At 52.6% G+C, this 16,933-nt stretch overlaps 6 protein-coding genes across 6 annotated transcripts; 4 read left to right on the plus strand and 2 right to left on the minus strand. All coding sequences in view use genetic code 12, as the record gives it.

Moving 5' to 3' along the window:
- Nucleotides 1–1,311: 1,311 nt before the first annotated feature.
- DIURU_001865 (uncharacterized protein) lies at nt 1,312–3,468 on the plus strand (the record flags this gene model as incomplete). The annotated part of the gene is made up of 1 exon (XM_034154455.1): nt 1,312–3,468. One exon carries the CDS (start codon nt 1,312–1,314, stop codon nt 3,466–3,468), a length of 2,157 nt encoding a protein of 718 aa, XP_034013320.1.
- A 1,123-nt stretch (nt 3,469–4,591) lies between these two features.
- On the plus strand, nt 4,592–5,908 carry DIURU_001866 (uncharacterized protein; the record flags this gene model as incomplete). The annotated part of the gene is made up of 1 exon (XM_034154456.1): nt 4,592–5,908. The coding sequence occupies one exon, from the start codon at nt 4,592–4,594 to the stop codon at nt 5,906–5,908; it is 1,317 nt and encodes a 438-aa protein (XP_034013321.1).
- Nucleotides 5,909–5,967: 59 nt separating this feature from the next.
- Nucleotides 5,968–7,065, minus strand: DIURU_001867 (uncharacterized protein; the record flags this gene model as incomplete). Its single annotated transcript, XM_034154457.1, has 1 exon — nt 5,968–7,065. One exon carries the CDS (start codon nt 7,063–7,065, stop codon nt 5,968–5,970), a length of 1,098 nt encoding a protein of 365 aa, XP_034013322.1.
- Nucleotides 7,066–7,355: 290 nt separating this feature from the next.
- Nucleotides 7,356–8,579, minus strand: DIURU_001868 (uncharacterized protein; the record flags this gene model as incomplete). The annotated part of the gene is made up of 1 exon (XM_034154458.1): nt 7,356–8,579. One exon carries the CDS (start codon nt 8,577–8,579, stop codon nt 7,356–7,358), a length of 1,224 nt encoding a protein of 407 aa, XP_034013323.1.
- A 1,951-nt stretch (nt 8,580–10,530) lies between these two features.
- DIURU_001869 (uncharacterized protein) lies at nt 10,531–11,850 on the plus strand (the record flags this gene model as incomplete). Its single annotated transcript, XM_034154459.1, has 1 exon — nt 10,531–11,850. The coding sequence occupies one exon, from the start codon at nt 10,531–10,533 to the stop codon at nt 11,848–11,850; it is 1,320 nt and encodes a 439-aa protein (XP_034013324.1).
- A 649-nt stretch (nt 11,851–12,499) lies between these two features.
- On the plus strand, nt 12,500–15,226 carry VPS70 (putative zinc metalloprotease; the record flags this gene model as incomplete). Its single annotated transcript, XM_034154461.1, has 1 exon — nt 12,500–15,226. The coding sequence occupies one exon, from the start codon at nt 12,500–12,502 to the stop codon at nt 15,224–15,226; it is 2,727 nt and encodes a 908-aa protein (XP_034013325.1).
- Nucleotides 15,227–16,933: the final 1,707 nt, after the last annotated feature.

Genomic DNA, 16,933 nt, shown 5'->3' on the forward strand with positions numbered 1-16,933 from the left:
ATCGGATCCTGGTAGTAATTTGCGGAGTCTAGACGCTGTTGTTCGGTCCGTTAAGGGCTCGTTTTAGACGCCTCTAGACCCGTTGGCAGGGTGTGGCTGACCGATACTGGCCCTCAGCCAGTCGCATTCCGAGCACCAATAAAGAGAGTTTAGCATATAATACACCTCCGTTGTGGTTATAACATGATTAATGATAACTTTATGGTTACGGTACCATCAGAGAATTGGGTGTAAAGTCAATACATGGCGATTTCATTGAATCTTGGTCTTTCTCAGTCACTCCCAAATTTTTAGTTTAGTGCTCGTGGAATGATTTTGTAGCACTGATGTTTTTGATCCAAGCAAAATGGGGATAGAGACACACTCACCCAGACTAAGCAGAAAATAGTCGTCGTGGAAAATAGTCGTCGTGGAAAATAGTCGCTGAGCAAACCAAATAGAATGATAAAATAATCCCACGCCGACAGTCACCCCAGTAGTAGGGACAAAGCTCTCTACTTGATGAGGTAAGCCTTCAAGGGTAAAGTTTGTGTTCTATTATCTAGCACATGGCGACAGGGGTGTGATGACCGGGAATCAAGCCATTCCTTTCTCTTTTTCTCGTATTGCTTACCTCAGCAGCAATTGAGAGGGGTCGTCCTTCCCAAAACGGTAGGGTCATATAACTCACCGGCAGGGGCTCCCGGCAGCGGCATCGCTCCCGACAACACATATCATCTTGCCTTGCCGGCACAAATAGCTTAAAACGTTACGCACCACTGTGCGTAATATGACCATATGACCACAGGGCTTCTGGAACCCCCCATTGTGGGCCCATCTGCTTAAAAGCCACCCGGATCAATAGAGTAGAATTCGGTCTAGCACGTCCCGCCGCCGGTCTATGTGAAAGGGAGTGTCGGGGGGCTGATCCGCTTACGTCAGACACCAATACCTCCAGTGAGCAAGTCTCGACAACCACTGCTACCGTATTCGGCCGCTTTGAGGCTGATGCACAAGTAGGAGCATGATGCGTAGGTGACGTCGAGTGGCTAGGCTGGGTCTTTTAGTGGAATCCGCCTGAGGCTCGAGGTGGACGGGAGGTTGTCACCCGCCGTATCTTGCTGTGGTGGTGTATGATGGGAGTGATTATATAACTCCGGCATGGGTCACGTGACTGCGACTGGGATAAGTCCGCTCGGACCCACCACCCACCGTCTCTCTCTTTTCAGGTTAGGAGCCGCGGCCGCCGGTATTGCTGCACGGGTGCGAATTCCCTCACTCCCGGCCCTCCCCCCCTCACGGAGATTAAATCAGGGCTAGCACCGTACCACTATGTCTGATCCCGCCGACGACGCCACCAACACAACTCCCAGCGTCACGGACAACGCCGTGGCGACGGATTCGGCACCCGAGCAGGCAGCGGAGACCGCTAAATCGACGGCGGAGGCTTCCGAGGGTGATATTCCGGCTCCGGCGGAAAATGACGCAACCAACGAAGAACCCACGAAGACCACCGCCACCACCGCTAAGGACAAGGCCCCTGATGCTCTGGAGGCAGCTGAACCCAAGAAGTCAGCCTTAGAGACAGAAAGTGCTCCTTCCGCCGCGGTGGAAGATACCGCCGCCACCCTCAGCGAAGTGAGCATTGATGACCACTCCGAAACGTCATCTGAAACAAAACAATCAGCGAAACCGAAAAAGAAGAAGGCGGTGGGTTTCGCCGAGGAACCAGTGGAAGAGCTCTGGCAACACCATAAACAGGTGGAAAAGAAGCAGCGCCAGGAGATGAAGCTGCACCCGTTTCAGAAAGTGCCCCCCGAATTGGCCTACTTGGAAAAGAAGAACAACCCCGGCCCCCAGCCCATTGAGAAGAAGCCCACCAAGCGCCAGCCGAGTCAGGCGTCGTTGGGCAAGCTCGGCGACTTGCGGAACATGCCGATCAAGGAGCTCTCGGTGCAGAACAAGCGCACCGAGATCAACTTCCACCACACCCTGGTGTGGCTCCCCGTGCTGAAAAACCAGGTGCTTGTCGACGTCGAGTACGTGTCGCTCCAGCTGATCGACTTAGCCAAAATTAACCGCTATGGTCTCAATCTCCTGGAAAAGAAAGTCGGGTTGGGTTACGAGTACGCCGGTACCGTGAGCCATATCGGCACGATTAACCTGTACGAGATTAAAGTCGGTGACCGTGTCTACGGGATCATTCCCACCGAAGGCCACAAGGGGACGATGTCGTCGAGTTTGGTGATCCTGCTTACTAGTGACATCTACGTCATCATCGACGACGACATGTGGGCCAAGATGGACGAAACCAACATCAAACTCGATTTCCTGAAACCGAAGGACGAGTTCGAAATCGATCTGGACGACGACGGCGACAGCGAAAGCGTGGAGGCAGCGAGAGAACACCACCAACAACAGGCTCGCCGGGCCTCTGACGCCACCTCGACCTCCGTCACCACTACTGGCTCTAACAATATCTTCCACAAAAAACGGTCAAACCCGTTTGCTCTTAACCAGTCATACTACCCGCCCATGGCCAAATTCTCGGCGATCTCCGAGTGCTACTGCCGCGCCCGCCAGGTGCTCGACCACTTGAAGGTGACCACGAGCGCCTCGGTGTTGATTAATGGTGGTGACACCATTCTCGCCCAAACCATCTTGCAAGTGATGTTTGCTGAGTACGAGCAATTGGCTAAGGCTAATGTCATTTTAATTGTGGCTGACTCTAATAAGGAACGCACGGAAGCGTTCATTGAGAACTTGAAGCAAGTGTACTATGACCCTGCCAAGACGTTCACCTTCTCCGTCGTCACCTTTGACATGGCCCCAATTGCCTTCATCCCGGGGAAGCCCACTCCGGAGGAATTGGCGGTCACCAACTACAAGAAGCTTGACTACTTTGCCGTCGAAGTCATCGAGAAATTGTTTGCCAACCACAACGCTCACATCGGCCCGCCCGTACTTGCGCTGACGGTCAACGAGTGGAAACTCGATTTGTTCGTCGACATCATTGGCCTGAAAAAGTACTTCCAGCACTCAGTTGGGTTGGATAAGATGGACGAGATCCAGTTCCCCGTGCACGAACACTTGGGGGCGCCGCTCTACGAAGTGTTCAACGGCAAGGACAAACTGCCGTTATTCCTCAAACTCCTCAAACCGAAGAAGTACAAGCTGGCGTTCGTGCTGTTATGTGAATGGAACGTGAAGAACCCGCTGTATCTGATGGACAAGTTACAACCCTACAAGGAGCTGAAACTGGCGTTGGGCAACTCGTTGTTCAACGTGATGCTGTACTACAACTATTACGACGAGCTGATGTTGCGGGCCTCGGAGAAGTGGTGTATCAACGCTTACCAGTTGGTGGTCCAAGAGAAGCTCAAGTTTGATATCGATGCAATCGTCGACTGGAGAGATAACACGAGAAAATACCTCGCCGAAATGAGACAGACGGACATGAAGATGATCTTCAAGGTGGAAAAAATCTAGCTCCGCCCCCGTTCCATTGTATAATTTGGCAATATATTCCATCCTTTATGATGTTATCATAATTTGTAGCCCTGGTGCCTCTCAGTCATATCCCGTTTAGGCTAGGTTTAGCCTCGGGTGGGACGGCCTCTATCTCGTTTGGGAAAGGAGCCTGCGTTACTAAGGCGCCACGATGCAGCCTAACACAGCTCCATGGGATCAGCCTACACACCCACCAATCCCACCGTTTACACCGTGACTTCGGTGAAACACCCACATTCTTCACGCAGAGGTCACCATGTAATTCGCGCACCAACCAATGCACTCCCTCAGGTGACGCCATCGCTCTCTTTCAAAAAAGTCTACCAATGGTTCTGTGTTACAACTTAGTCAACGGCCAAGCCATTGGCTTAGCTTTCAGTTTTCCCCATTTGCACCCCACCAGGCCCCATGCTGATCCAATGTAAACACCGATGAAAATTCTTGGGGCGCCTGTGACTATACAATTAAACCCAATACACCGCCTAATTAACTAGCTGTCGGCGGCTAATACTCCCAATACCGAATACTAATTGTCTTCCCGAGGCCATCGGGCGTCTAGACCCTCTCCGCCAACCGTCTACGGCCATTGAGTTAACCTTTTTTAGGTGTGTCAAGGCGCCCACTGCCGCGGTTCAACCGTCAGTGGCGCCATGCACGGCTCCACCTCGTCCATCGATTGGGCCCCGCCGCCAAAACATTGCTGCCGTAGCCGAACTGGGCACCATCCGTTGGCCTGATAATCGGTTCAGAAAACCGTAGAATATCCGTAGGGCAATAGTATATGGGGGACCAATGGCTGTGGTTGCCCCTGTTCGTGTACATACCGCTTCCCCAGACCCACTCGCATTTAGCGCGTACAGGTGCCTGATGATTACGACCCACTCACAACAGACGCATGCTGTTTGTTTACTCAGAGAATCCACCCGCCGGGGGCTGACACCCCCACCATGCCCGCCTCAGTACAAAACCAGCAGTATCTGCCCCGTTTTTGATGATCTAGGTTTACTTGCCCTTCCCCTACAGCGTCCCTCACTACTCCCTTCCCTGACCCCTCCTAAGGTCAAGTACATTCGTTTGCAAACACTCCCTTTTGACTATTACGATGCGTTATTCCCTCCTTTCGATGGCTGCTTTAGCCGCTGCTGACGGCACCTTATTGTTGCTGGCGTTCCACCACCAGGGCCAGCTTCAGTTCCCAATGAAAGTGGGACTGAGCGATGAGGAAATCAAGTTTGTTGGTGTTAGTGAGCAAAGTGCCATTTTCATCAACGACATCAAAGGTGCCTGTGCTCCTGATAAAGCCAAAGATAACTCGGATCTTTGCTCGAACGCCTGGAACGCCCTGGACTCGAAACTGTTAAAGCTTAGCGACGATAAGTTCACCAATAACTGGTACAACGGGCTGTGGGCTACCGACGAGATCCGTGTTGGCGTGGCCGACTTGCTGGGAGTCCCCTTTGGTCTTCTGCAACCGCTGGCAGTGCAAATGAAGACCAATGCCGGCAATATCGATATCGGGGCCCTTGGCTCCAGTTTTGGCTACGGCATCCAGCTGAACGATCTGGCCCTCTCTGATCACTCGTTCATTGACTATCTTACCAAACTGAGCGTGATTCAAAAGCCGGTATTCTCCGTATACTCGGCGGACCCCGTATACCTGAATGCCTCGAAAATCAACTTCTTATATGGTGGTGTTGATACTGCTAAATACGGCAAATTGGCTGATTTAGATATCCAATTACCCAAAGAAGCCTCGGCTCTCATCGGACTGGTGGCCCTTAAAGCGTTATACATTGAGGATGGCGATAAGACCGATAAAGTGACCGACGATAAGAACTACAGTATTGACTTGCGCTACCTGTACTCGGCAGTGACCGACTTTAAGATGCCTAAGGGCGTGTGGGATAAGGTGAAGGATCACTTTAAATACTCTGATGTGCTGGGAGCGCTCCCTCAGGCTGAGGGTGACTGTATCTCGTCGGACGCTCTGTTTGTGTTTGAGTTCAGCGATGACGTCAAAGTGAAGATCCCCTTCAAGGATTTACAGGCTAAACTGACCAACGACGACTCCAAGTGCTCGGTGAGAATGTACGGTGGCTCGCTGGATACCGACTTCTTCTTCGGGCCGGCGATGTTGCACCACATCTATGCTGTTTACGATACCAAAGAACGTAAGGTTTCTTTAGGACAAATGGTTTTTGGCGACGATCTGTCGGTGGAGAGTGTCTCCGGTGACTTGCCTCAAGGTAAAGCTGCCACTGACTCTTCGTCTAAGTCCAGTGAAGCGTCTGGTAGCGAAGCTTCTTCCTCGCTGACTCCCTCGAAGGATAACTCGCAACAAAAGCAATCGGGTACCTCCACTGTTAGAGTTAGTGTGCTGGTGTTGGCCATGGCCATGATGGCGCTGTGGTTTATTTAGACTTTATACATGATTAGACGATTTGATATGAATAAAAGGTATATGGATAAAGAATTACTTCATAGTTGGAAGTGGGTCACATGATAAGGAATGTCACATTTAATTAAACGGTTACCCGTCAAGTCGAGAGTATGGACTCGGGGAGGTATCTCAATCTCAGTTATGACGTTAAATGCCGCCACAAGTACCTCAAGCGGTAGCGGTAGATTTGTAAGAGTGGTCAAATCGTTCATCGACACATCAAGACTCTTAAGCTGGTAACAATCTAATTGTATGCTGGTCAAATTATTGTTGCGGACACTAAGATGGCGAATCAGGTTCAGTAATGGAGGGATTGTTGATAATCGACACCCATCTAACGAAAGCAGCTCAAGGTTTTGAGGTAAGCAGATGCTTGTAAACACCGTATCATACACTGTTAGCGCTTGTGTCTGCCACTTGCTAGCGTCGATGTGGCCTGAAAATTTCAACAGCGGCGAATATCGATACTCCTTATACCTAACATCCTCTATCGGTGGTTGATCTGAGTCGACGACATCGGCGGTGATGGTCAAGGGGAAATTGACATCTTTCCACACCAACTTTTCGAGTCGTAGATCTGCCGATATCTCCACCTGGTGGAAGTGGACGCCGACACATTTGAGAGTCCGAAGATGAGGGGGGAAGGCTACGGAGACATCACACGACACCAACGTGACATCGCTGACACTGGCGGAGAGCTGTAGCTCGCCGGACACGTACCTGGCATTAACTTGCTCTAGTGTATGCACCGACCGGAGATCAACCCCACAACCTCCTTTGATGTCGACTTGGCGCAACCGGGGGTAAAAGCAAAGTGGGGTGAGATTGTGGACCACCCACGCAGAGATGACCTTATGGGCGGGGATGACAGGGGCAGATTGAGGGTGAAGCACCTCGAGGTAAGTGATGCCGGGGTAGGTGACGTCATTGTCGTTGGCAGTGGTCACTTTATAGGTGACGTTAGTTAAATGACGGAGGGCTTTGGGACCTCTAACAACTCGGGTAGTCCCGCAAATGAATCGGTACACTTGCGTCCAATGAGGGTGGTGGTCAATGGCATCAAGCAAGTGTAATAGATCGTCGATGGCGAGATTAGAGGTGATCTGGTGGATCACTTCGTAAGGTAGCCGATACATGAGAGAATACAGTGACAAGGGGGACGACGCCTTATATGGGCTCATATTTCATGGTGATATTTTTCTTTCATGGTTGTTAAGGGGAAAAGTTTGGTAACCAAGACAGGTTTTAGAGATCATTAGGCCCAGTAAAGACAATAGCCTATTATTGTGGGGCGGGCATGGCTATTGTGTCTGGTGATCGCACGCACGCGCATTGCAGCACGGTTGTCCTGGGGAAATCACTACAGTGTGACACTATACAAAGTGATATGCGACAGAGATTATATTGAATTGCAGTTAACTGACAGTTACAAAGCCTTTTTGAACAAGAATTCCTCGTCAGGCACCTCTTCAACCTGCACGTGCTTGGGCTTAGGCGTGGGCAACGAGGGAGCAGGGTTGGCGGGCTTCGACGCCAACGCCGCCGGCTTCGGCTTCGGCCGAGGTTTCAGTTGTTGTTGCAGAGATCTTTGTTGCGGTTGAGGTCTGATTTGAGGCTTCAGCTGGGGCTTGGGCGGCTGGGGTCTCAGCTGTTGGTGTCTCGGCTGTTGTTGTCTCTGTTGCTTAGCCCGGAGATATCTTTCATTTTCCCGGTCAATGTCTTCGGCAACGTCTTCAGCGGTGACCATATCGTTGAGCGGCTTCATGTACTTCATGTTCTGGTAGCGCTCGTTCTCGTTCTTGATTTTGTTGGCCGTTTCGTAAGCGGTAGCCAAGCGCTCGTTCTCGAGCAAATCGATCTGGTCCTCCAATTGCTCGGCAATCTCAAGCGCCTTCAGCATCTTCTCGGCGTCACTGAGGCGGTGGTTGCTGTCCAATTGCTCGACAAGGCGGTAGGCCCGCGCCAACAAGTCCAGCGCCTGCAACTTGGAGCGGTCCACCAGCTTCTGCTTACCGTTTTGGGCACCGCCGTTCTTTGGTTGCGACTTCAGCGATTGCAGCTGTTGTTGCTGGCGCTGCTTCACTTGGCGCTCATAACGGTCGTCTTCGTCCTCAATCTCTTCCGCGGTGTCGATGGCCGTCACCATGTTGTTGAGGGGTTGCATGTACTTGCGGTTGACGTAGGCCTCGTCCTCGTCCTCGATGTCCTCGGCAAGCTGTATCGCTGACACCATGCGTTCGGCCTCGTCCCACAAGTCCTCGTCGCCGCCGTCTTCCAAGTAGCGCATCCAGGCGCTGTTCTGGTTCAGCTCGTGGTTGTCGGTGACCATCTGGTGCAACAAGTGGAGCGGGTGCTTGCGCTTGGGGACAATCAACGTCAACTTGTTCCCCAGGTTTTCCCAGTGGATGCGGTCGGGGTCGCCGTGGGGGAAGACAAACTCCTTGTAGTAGCCGTCGTCATCGTTCTGGACGGCGAGAGCCAAGCCGTCACCAACCCGCTTCGCCTTCAAGTCGTAACCAGTGAACGAGCCCTCCTTGGTGAGCTCGACTTGGTACTGGTCAGGGGTCTCCAGCTTGCGGCATACTTGGGCCCCGCGCTTCAACTGTTCAATGTGGCGGATAAGGCGGTCGTAGTCGTCAAAGGAAAACATTAGTGGGGAGTGATGGTAGATTCAATTTTCACCCGCCGTTAGTTTCATTTATATAATTCCGAGAAAAACAGCAAGCAAACCACCTTAGCGGTAGGTGTATGTGTAGGCTGATAATTTGCAGCCAGAAATTGCGAGCATGGGGGAAAGTCACGCCATTGGGGCAATTGGGGAGGGGCAGGTGAAACAGCAATAGCTCAATGCGATAGTAAAATAAAGAATCTAAGAGTTGATAAAGAGGGTATAGTTCATAATCCATGACGATTGTGACCAGTTTAGACTTTTCTCCACCCTAAGTTGCGTTCGTGTTACGTAAGCAGGGGTCCGGTAGCATCGGCTAGGGGGGTAGCAGCCACTTAGTCGGTCAGTGGTAGCGCCAGGCACCCCCGGGACATCGCGAGCCGAAAAAGAGAGATGGTAGAAAAAGTCCCTGACCACTACGCTAAGTTCATTGTAGTAATCGTAGCTGACAATCGATTGAGTCGCTGATTAACAGCTGTAATCGCTTCAGGATCAAGGGGAAGAGGGGAGAGGCAAAAAAAAAAAGGATAGACTACGGGGGGCGAAGCCAGTGATGACCCACCCAATTTAGGCAACCCTTACTCAATGGGTTGGTCGAGTGATAAGAGTTTCTTCAGCTTTAGTTAGAGCTCCTATTTTGCATCAATTGGTGTCGGTTGGTGTCAGCTTGTGTTTATGTTTATTTTTGGGTGAAAATTTATACGGGGGTGGTGGCCGAAAATGGTAGTGCATATTGCCCTTTTGCCAAACAGTAGTGGTGGGTGACCCGCGGGGGTTCTGTTTGGTTTCTAGTTTGGTACACACACTATGGGTTGGTTACCTGGACAACGGGGGGTGCTCGATTCACGCGGCGTGCGTTTTGGCCTTAGCGTGAGTGTGTTATTGCCTCACGTGCAGGCACTGCCCACATCGCCCGATTCCGAAACCGGCAGTAATGAAGCACAGGAGAGAAGAGATCGAGTGGGGGCTCCCCCCGGTGGGAATGTTAAGTTGTAGCATTAGATTTAATTCCGGAAGTAATCTTTCGAAACACGTCGTTCACGGTACCATACATATTGGCGATCTCGAAAACGACGGCGTCCCTGGCTCGTGGCCTTTGTGTCTCCGCGTGCTATTTTTAGCGGGACCCCCTCCTCCACCCCCCCAGCAGCAAACGGGGCCTGACGAAAATGTTCGTTCTACCAAAAATGCGGCCAATGAGCATCGGCGATGAGCGCCTCGGCTTGATCTCACGGCAACGCACCTCTAGGCATCGGTAGCTTCCCCCCCTCAAGAGTTTGCCACAAGGGGCGAGAATGGGCCCCGCTGCGTGCGACATTCAGACGCGACTAAAGGGCAAACAATACGTCGCGACTACCACGCAACGAGGTAAGCCATACACGAGCCAGTACAGACGTTCGACCGCCGGCGATGCCAATAGCAACCGGCGTATATTTCGAGGCCAGCCCACGCAATAAATGCCAATGCCTTCAGCGTATATAATTTACGTCACACTAGTCGCGATGTTCATCGCGTGGAAACGCCGTGACCGCACTGGTGTGTAAAACCGACGCAGAATGAGGGCCAGACACGATGTCGTGGTATGGGTGGCTGTATCAGATACGGAGTTCTAGACAACTACGTATACAGTGTGAAAAATAGACTAAGGAACGGCGTTTGTTCTTTTGTGGAGGCCTGCGGCTCGGCACGGGGGGCGGGAGAGCAACGGCAGTCACTGGTTTTCGCCTTCGTCACCCGTCGTCATAGCCTCCTGCGCCCTGCTGTAAGGACATTTCCCTTAGTATCACCTGGTTACGGGCCCGGCCGACAGGTCCCATCTGCGCGAAATAAAAAAAAATCTAACCGCACAAATAAACACCTGAGCCATCCTCGACTAAAAAAAGGCCAAATCCATCGGTGGCGATTCCGGCGGTTTTTCTCAGCGAGTAACGCCATGTTGACCAATCGCAAAGCCTGGGCAGTGGCACTGGTACTCACCGTCGCCGCTGCCACTTCCACCACGCCTCATGGCGACGACCAGCCGCTCCCCTGTGGCCCCTCCATGGCGGTGTTAGACACTAACATTGACGACCACGCCGGCGCTCACCACTACACCCCACAAGAACAGCAATGGCTCGAGCAACGGGTGTCGGAGCTCCTCAGCCAGAACTACGACGCCGCTGCGGCGGCGCTGGTGGCGGAGCTGGAGATCCACTCCACCGATAACTCGTGGGGGTTTTTCCACATGATCCGCAACATGAAGAACGTGTTTACCCCCAACGCGTTGTTTAAGCGTGCTAACGAAACCACGCTGACGGGGTTTGGCGGCGGCTTTTTCACCTTCAGCACCCCGCTGACCCCGTCGTTTGATTTCACCAATTTCGGCCAGCTGACGGAGTCCACCTCAACGACATCGTCCACCCGCGCCACCCCCTCGCCGCTGGAGCTGCTGAACGGCGGCGACTCGACGTCGGCGACTCCGGGCCAATTCTCCCTGCAAACTACTACATCTTCCACCTCGGAACCGACGTTCGGCCAATCGACGCTGGAACCCACCACCAGCAGCACTAGCGAGTTTTCGTCGCCGTCGACGCTGCTGTTCCCGGAAACCACCTCGTCCACCGAGGAATTCACGTCTCTGCTGACAGAGCTGACCACGTCGGAAACATCATCGCTGAGAACACAAGATACCACCTCGAGCCTGGAGGAAACCACCTCCTCATCGCTGACGCGGACCCTGCGTTCGTCGTCGCGAACTAACGATACCCCGCTGTCGACGACCGAGTCCACCACCGAGCTGACCGCCGAGCCCTCTCTGGCGAGCACCGGTACCGACCTGTCGAGCGACCGCACCACGCTGCTGGCGCTGGAAACCACCAGCGACGACCCGCTGCGGACGACGCTGGACGACACTCTGGCGACGCTGGACTTTGTCTCCCGCGTCGTGACGACGTTGCTGGGCCTGGTGGTCACCGTGACGCTGACGTACCTGCTGGCGCCGTCGAGCGCCTCCACCGGCGACGGCAAGAAGGAGAAGCTGGGCGGCGGTTTGAGTGAGTCGAACCGGATCGTTGTCGGGGTGGTGGTGGGTGTCGGGGGCGCGTTGATCATCGGCGTCATCGCGCTTCTTTTCTACTTACGCAAACGCAGACACCAAGAACACGAGCTGGGCAAGTGGACCTTCTGGAAGAAGGAAGGTAAGGGCACCGACGAGTTCTTGACCGGCGAGTTGGGTGTGCGTGACCGCAACATCAACCAAGGGTCCAACTTCTAATGAGGTCTTGCTAGTGTTTTTGTTTGGAATTTAGGTTATATTGGGTATATAGAGGATGACTGCCACTTTTAATACATCATCGGCGACACTACGAGTCCGATCGGACCTCGCACATATACATCAAGCATAAGCCAATCACCACAGTGGCTATCTGCAATTAACAAATCAAATATCTAAAACCTTTAGCAACGCATCGAATTACCTCAGCCAATATTGAGCTGTTTAATTGCCCCATTATTTTCATGTGCCAAGGCTCCCTCGTTGTGGTTTAGGGGCTCCGGTATCATTTAGCCGAAATGTGCGTGTAACCGCAAACCCCGCCACAGCGCCACCCTGCGAACGCCCACTGACTACACGGCAAACAGCAATGATCCGGTGAGGGGAAGTGACCATTAAACAAGATCACGAACCATTCTATATTGAAGTGGTGGGCATTGGTTGATTTGATCGTAGTCTAATGCTAGTTTTATTGAAGGTTAGGCAATTGTGGTTCGGGGTCTGACCTGCATATACTCTGATTAACACCCATAGTGGCTGCAATTGTGCAGGTCGTTCCGCCCCCCCTAGACTCCATTGCGCTTGCCTCCCCCATATATATTGCTATCTTCCAGGCTATAGCTTTAAAGTACCCAAAAACCAAATCCACACCATGGAAAAGACTCCTCGCTTCTTACAGCCGGAGCGTCCCTCGTGGATCACGCGTGCCCAGAAGTGGCTCGTGGGTCTCGTCGTGTTTGGCTTCCTCTACAGCCTCACTGGCTGGGGGTGTCCTTACAAGGCGGCCCAGGTGGCGATGCTGAACAAGCCTGATAAAATCGACTTCAGAGACCAAATCGATAAGGCGTTGGCCATCAATTTGGCCGGCGACTGGTCCCACCGCTATACCAACGAGTCCCATTTGGCGGGTGAAAATGAGGCCCTTGTGGAGTTCACTAAGAACAAGTTTAAGGAGTTTGGTTTTAAGCCGCTGACCGATGAATACGAAGTGTTGTTGCTGAAGCCTCAGGACCACGGGTTGTGGCTTAAGGACGGCAAGAAGGTGGTGTTTGAAGCGTCGTTGAAGGAAGATAAGCTTAAGGACGACCCCACCTCGCTTAAGGATACCGTGCCCACGTTTGTTGGTTACGGAGCCAACGGTAACGTTACTGCCCCTTACGTTTACGGCCTGTACTGTACGCTTGACGACTTTGCCGAGTTGACTAAGCGTAAAGTCAATGTTAATGGTCTGATCGTTGTCTGTCGTTATGGCGGCATTTTCCGTGGTCTTAAAGTGAAGTTCGCTCAGGACTACGGTGCTAAGGGTGTGTTGCTCTACACTGACCCTGGTGACGACCATGGCATCACCCCCGAAAATGGCTATAAGGCGTACCCTGAAGGTCCCGCTCGTAACCCGCTGAGTGTGCAAAGAGGGTCGGTGCAGTTCCTTGGCGGCATCGGTGCTGCTCCCGGTGACCCTACCACTCCCGGTAAGCCCCTGAAAAAAGGTGCCAAGCGTCACGACCCTTATAAGCTGATCCCCAAGATCCCCGTGCTCCCGATCTCGTTTAAGGACGCTGAACCGATCTTGGCTAAGCTTAACGGCCACGGTAAGCTGTTCGGCGACGGCGGCTTGAAGAAGTTCGACTACTCCACCGGCCCCCACCCTGAACTCACCTTGAACTTGTACTCGCAACAGAAGTTTGGCCTTGAAACCATTACCAATGTTTACGGTGAACTTGAAGGTGAAAAGAAGCACGAAGTCATTGTTATTGGTAACCACCGTGACGCCTGGATCAAAGGTGGCGCTGGTGACCCCAACTCCGGTTCGGCGGTGTTGCTTGAAGTGGCACGCGCCCTCGGCGAAGTGGCCGCTTTGGGCTACAAATTCCAACGGACCATCGTGTTGCATCTGTACGATGGTGAAGAATACGGTCTTTTGGGGCTGACGGAGGCCGGTGAATACTACGCCAAGGAGTACAAGCGCAACGTCATTGCCTACTTGAACTTGGACTCGGCCGTCACCGGGCTGCACTTGCTGCTTGGTGCCTCGCCCTTGCTCAACCACGTGTTGCTTGAAGTGGCCAAGTACATCCAGCACCCTCGTGGCGGTACTTTGTACGAAAACTTCATTAAGGAAAAGGGCGAAATCAACCACTTGGGGCTGGGCTCGGACTACACGGTGTTCTTGGAACACTTGGGGATCCCCTCGGCCGACATTGGCTTCAAGGGAGGCAAAGGTGACGCCATCTACCACTACCACTCCAACTACGACCTGTACCACTGGATCAAGACGTTTGGCGACCCCCACTTCACCTACCACAATGTGGCGGCTAAGTACATCGCCCAGCTCGTGGCGACGTTGCTGGAACACGAGATCTTGGAGTTCAGCACCTTGGACTACGTCGAGAAGTTGCACGGCTACTTTGACAAGGTGAGAGACAAGGTCAAGAACAAGTGGTTGGACAGACGCGTCAAGCAGGAAGTGCAGAAGATGGGTGGCTGCCCCGGTATGAACAGATGGAAGGCGGTGCACCAGGTGTTGGCCGACAAGACTGAGACTACCACTAAGGGTCCTAAGCCTACTAAGGATCCCAAGAAGCCTCACGACCCTCACCACCCTCACGATCCTGACCACCCCGACCACCCCGACCACCCTGACCACCCTGACCACCCTCACAAGCCTCATGACCCTGACCACCCCCACAAACCTCACAGACCCCACAAGCCTCACAAGCCCCACAAGCCTCATGACCCTAAGAAGCCCCACGACCCCGATCACCCTCCTCACCACGACCCTGACCACGACCACCCTCACCACGGTGACCACCACCATGATGACCACCACCACGGCGGTAAGCACGGTAAGCACGGTAAGCACGGCGACCACCACGATGACCACCATGGCGACCACCACCACGATGACCACCATGAATTGGTGGCTAGAGACGAGGGCAAGCACCACAAGGGCGGCAAGCACCACGGCGACGACGACGTCGTGACGTTGGCCGACTTGCTCAAGTCGGTGTCGCACCAGTTGAAAGACTTCTACAAGGCGCTGCGCAAGTTTGACGCCCGTCTGATCGACTTGGCCGACGAGCTCTTGCACTGGAACGACTTGCACTGGTGGGACAAGCTCAAGTTGCACTTTAAGGTCAAGGCGCACAACGGGGTGCTCCACCGGTTCGAGGGCCACTTCTTGGTCGACGAGGGTCTCCACTTGCGCCCCTGGTTCAAGCACCAGGTGTTTGCCGCGGGGAGAACCACCGGCTACGCCGGCGAGACCTTGCCTGGGTTGACCGAGGCCATTGAAGACGACGACTTCCAACGGTTTGTCGACTGGTTGCGCAAATTTGAACGCACCATCCAGTTGCTGATTAAGAACTTGGACTACCACTAGACTTGCGTAAACTGAACATGTGTGTTACTGTTTTATTGTTAGCAAATACAAAGTGAAGAGAAATACTGTAGACGGTGTGCATTAGTTGGGAATCCTGGTTCCAGCTTTGACGGCATTGTTCTGTTGACGATGATGTAACCCAACATCTCTACACCCTAAATTAATCACGAGAAAATTTTATGCTTTAGTTCTAGCGACAAACACATGAAATTTAGGGAACGAGTAAACAATTAGGTTCTTTATGGAACTTTTTCGCTCGCCTCGGGGCTGACCGATCTCCTCCTTGGAATGTTACCCCATACTTTAACTCTCTCTACCCCTCCCCCTCAAATTGCTAATATGATTTCAGCCCCCGAAGGAATTCCGTCCATTAAAAAAAAAGCGTAATTCCCAGAGGCTGGTAATGGTACATGCTTCGGGCACGGGGCGAAGAGAGGCTTGGGGCATGTGGCACAGACGGAGAATATCCAAGGTATTCTGGTTGTTCCCCTGTATACGAGGATAGTTTTGCCGTAGGCATATACGGCTATTTCCCCTAGTTAGCCCATCCGTAGCATCCATACGAGCGGTAATAGGCTTTGCGGGCCTACTGAGCAGCGCCTATAACCCAAATGCCACCCTTGACAACGGTCACGCCCCCGTGTCCTTTGTCCCTGAAAATCGACACAATCTCCGTTCACAAACTCCTCTAATTCCGTCCAAACGCTATTGTTCCCTTTTCAAAGGGCAGCAGATACGAGAAACGCACCTGCACTACAGGTGTGCTTTTGCCGCTGACAATAGCTATGACAGGTGCCCGAGAAAAATCAAGGTGAGAATGTTTCTCTATGAGTTTGGTCACACCAAGTTTCATTGACTATTCGCATTCCCATGCCGTATTCCACCTGGCCCAATGTATGCGTATTTCTAATGCTACGAGCGATGTTCTATTAAGCCTGGCCTCTCTCGACGGTCGCAAGAAACAGAGAATATTGAGAACCTCGAAACAAATTTGAATCTGAAAGCCATTCCGAAGCTGTCGGATAACACACTGCTGATTGAAGATGCTACCGGCGACGATGTCAACTATAATTGAAACTCAAAAGAAAACTATTAACAAACTTCGAGATGAGAATACGGATCTCAAACTCGAGCAATTGGATCTAAACGATCGGATTGTTGCACTTGAGGCAGAAGTACAAAAGTTGCAAAGCAGTGGTAGTCAAGTTGAACCACATATGGGAAAAATTGAAGTTTACCAGGCTCACACTCACACGGAGTTAGTCTGGCGTCCCTCTCCAATGTGGACACCAGCAAAAAAAAGAAAAACCGCCTCTCACCGTGGTTCGGCTACACCGCTTGTGTCTGCGGTGCCTGCTGCCGGAGTTAGCACTGCAGCAACGGTTGTCGAGAGGGTCTGGACGCATCCCGTTATTACAATACCATTTGTGACAACACAGAATGGATGCTGGTCTTTTTTTTTTTTTTCTATGGCATATGTGCGTCGGACTTCCTCGGGCTTAATGCCGGCCTCTGCGCAGCACGCGCCACTGCACCGCCGGCAAATTGTGCCTGCGGAATTCCCTGCTGTTCTCACTAAACGAGCTACCCTGCGCTACCCTGCGTAGCTCGGGCGCAGCGATGCAGTCTCCCATTAACCCCCGATACAGTGTGGGTTTATTGTTGATGCGAGGCCAGTATGCGACCGACTGCATATATTTAACGGAA

The sequence above is a fragment of the Diutina rugosa genome, assembly GCF_008704595.1.
Source record: "Diutina rugosa strain CBS 613 chromosome Unknown scaffold71_size45150, whole genome shotgun sequence".
NCBI lineage: Eukaryota > Fungi > Ascomycota > Pichiomycetes > Serinales > Debaryomycetaceae > Diutina > Diutina rugosa.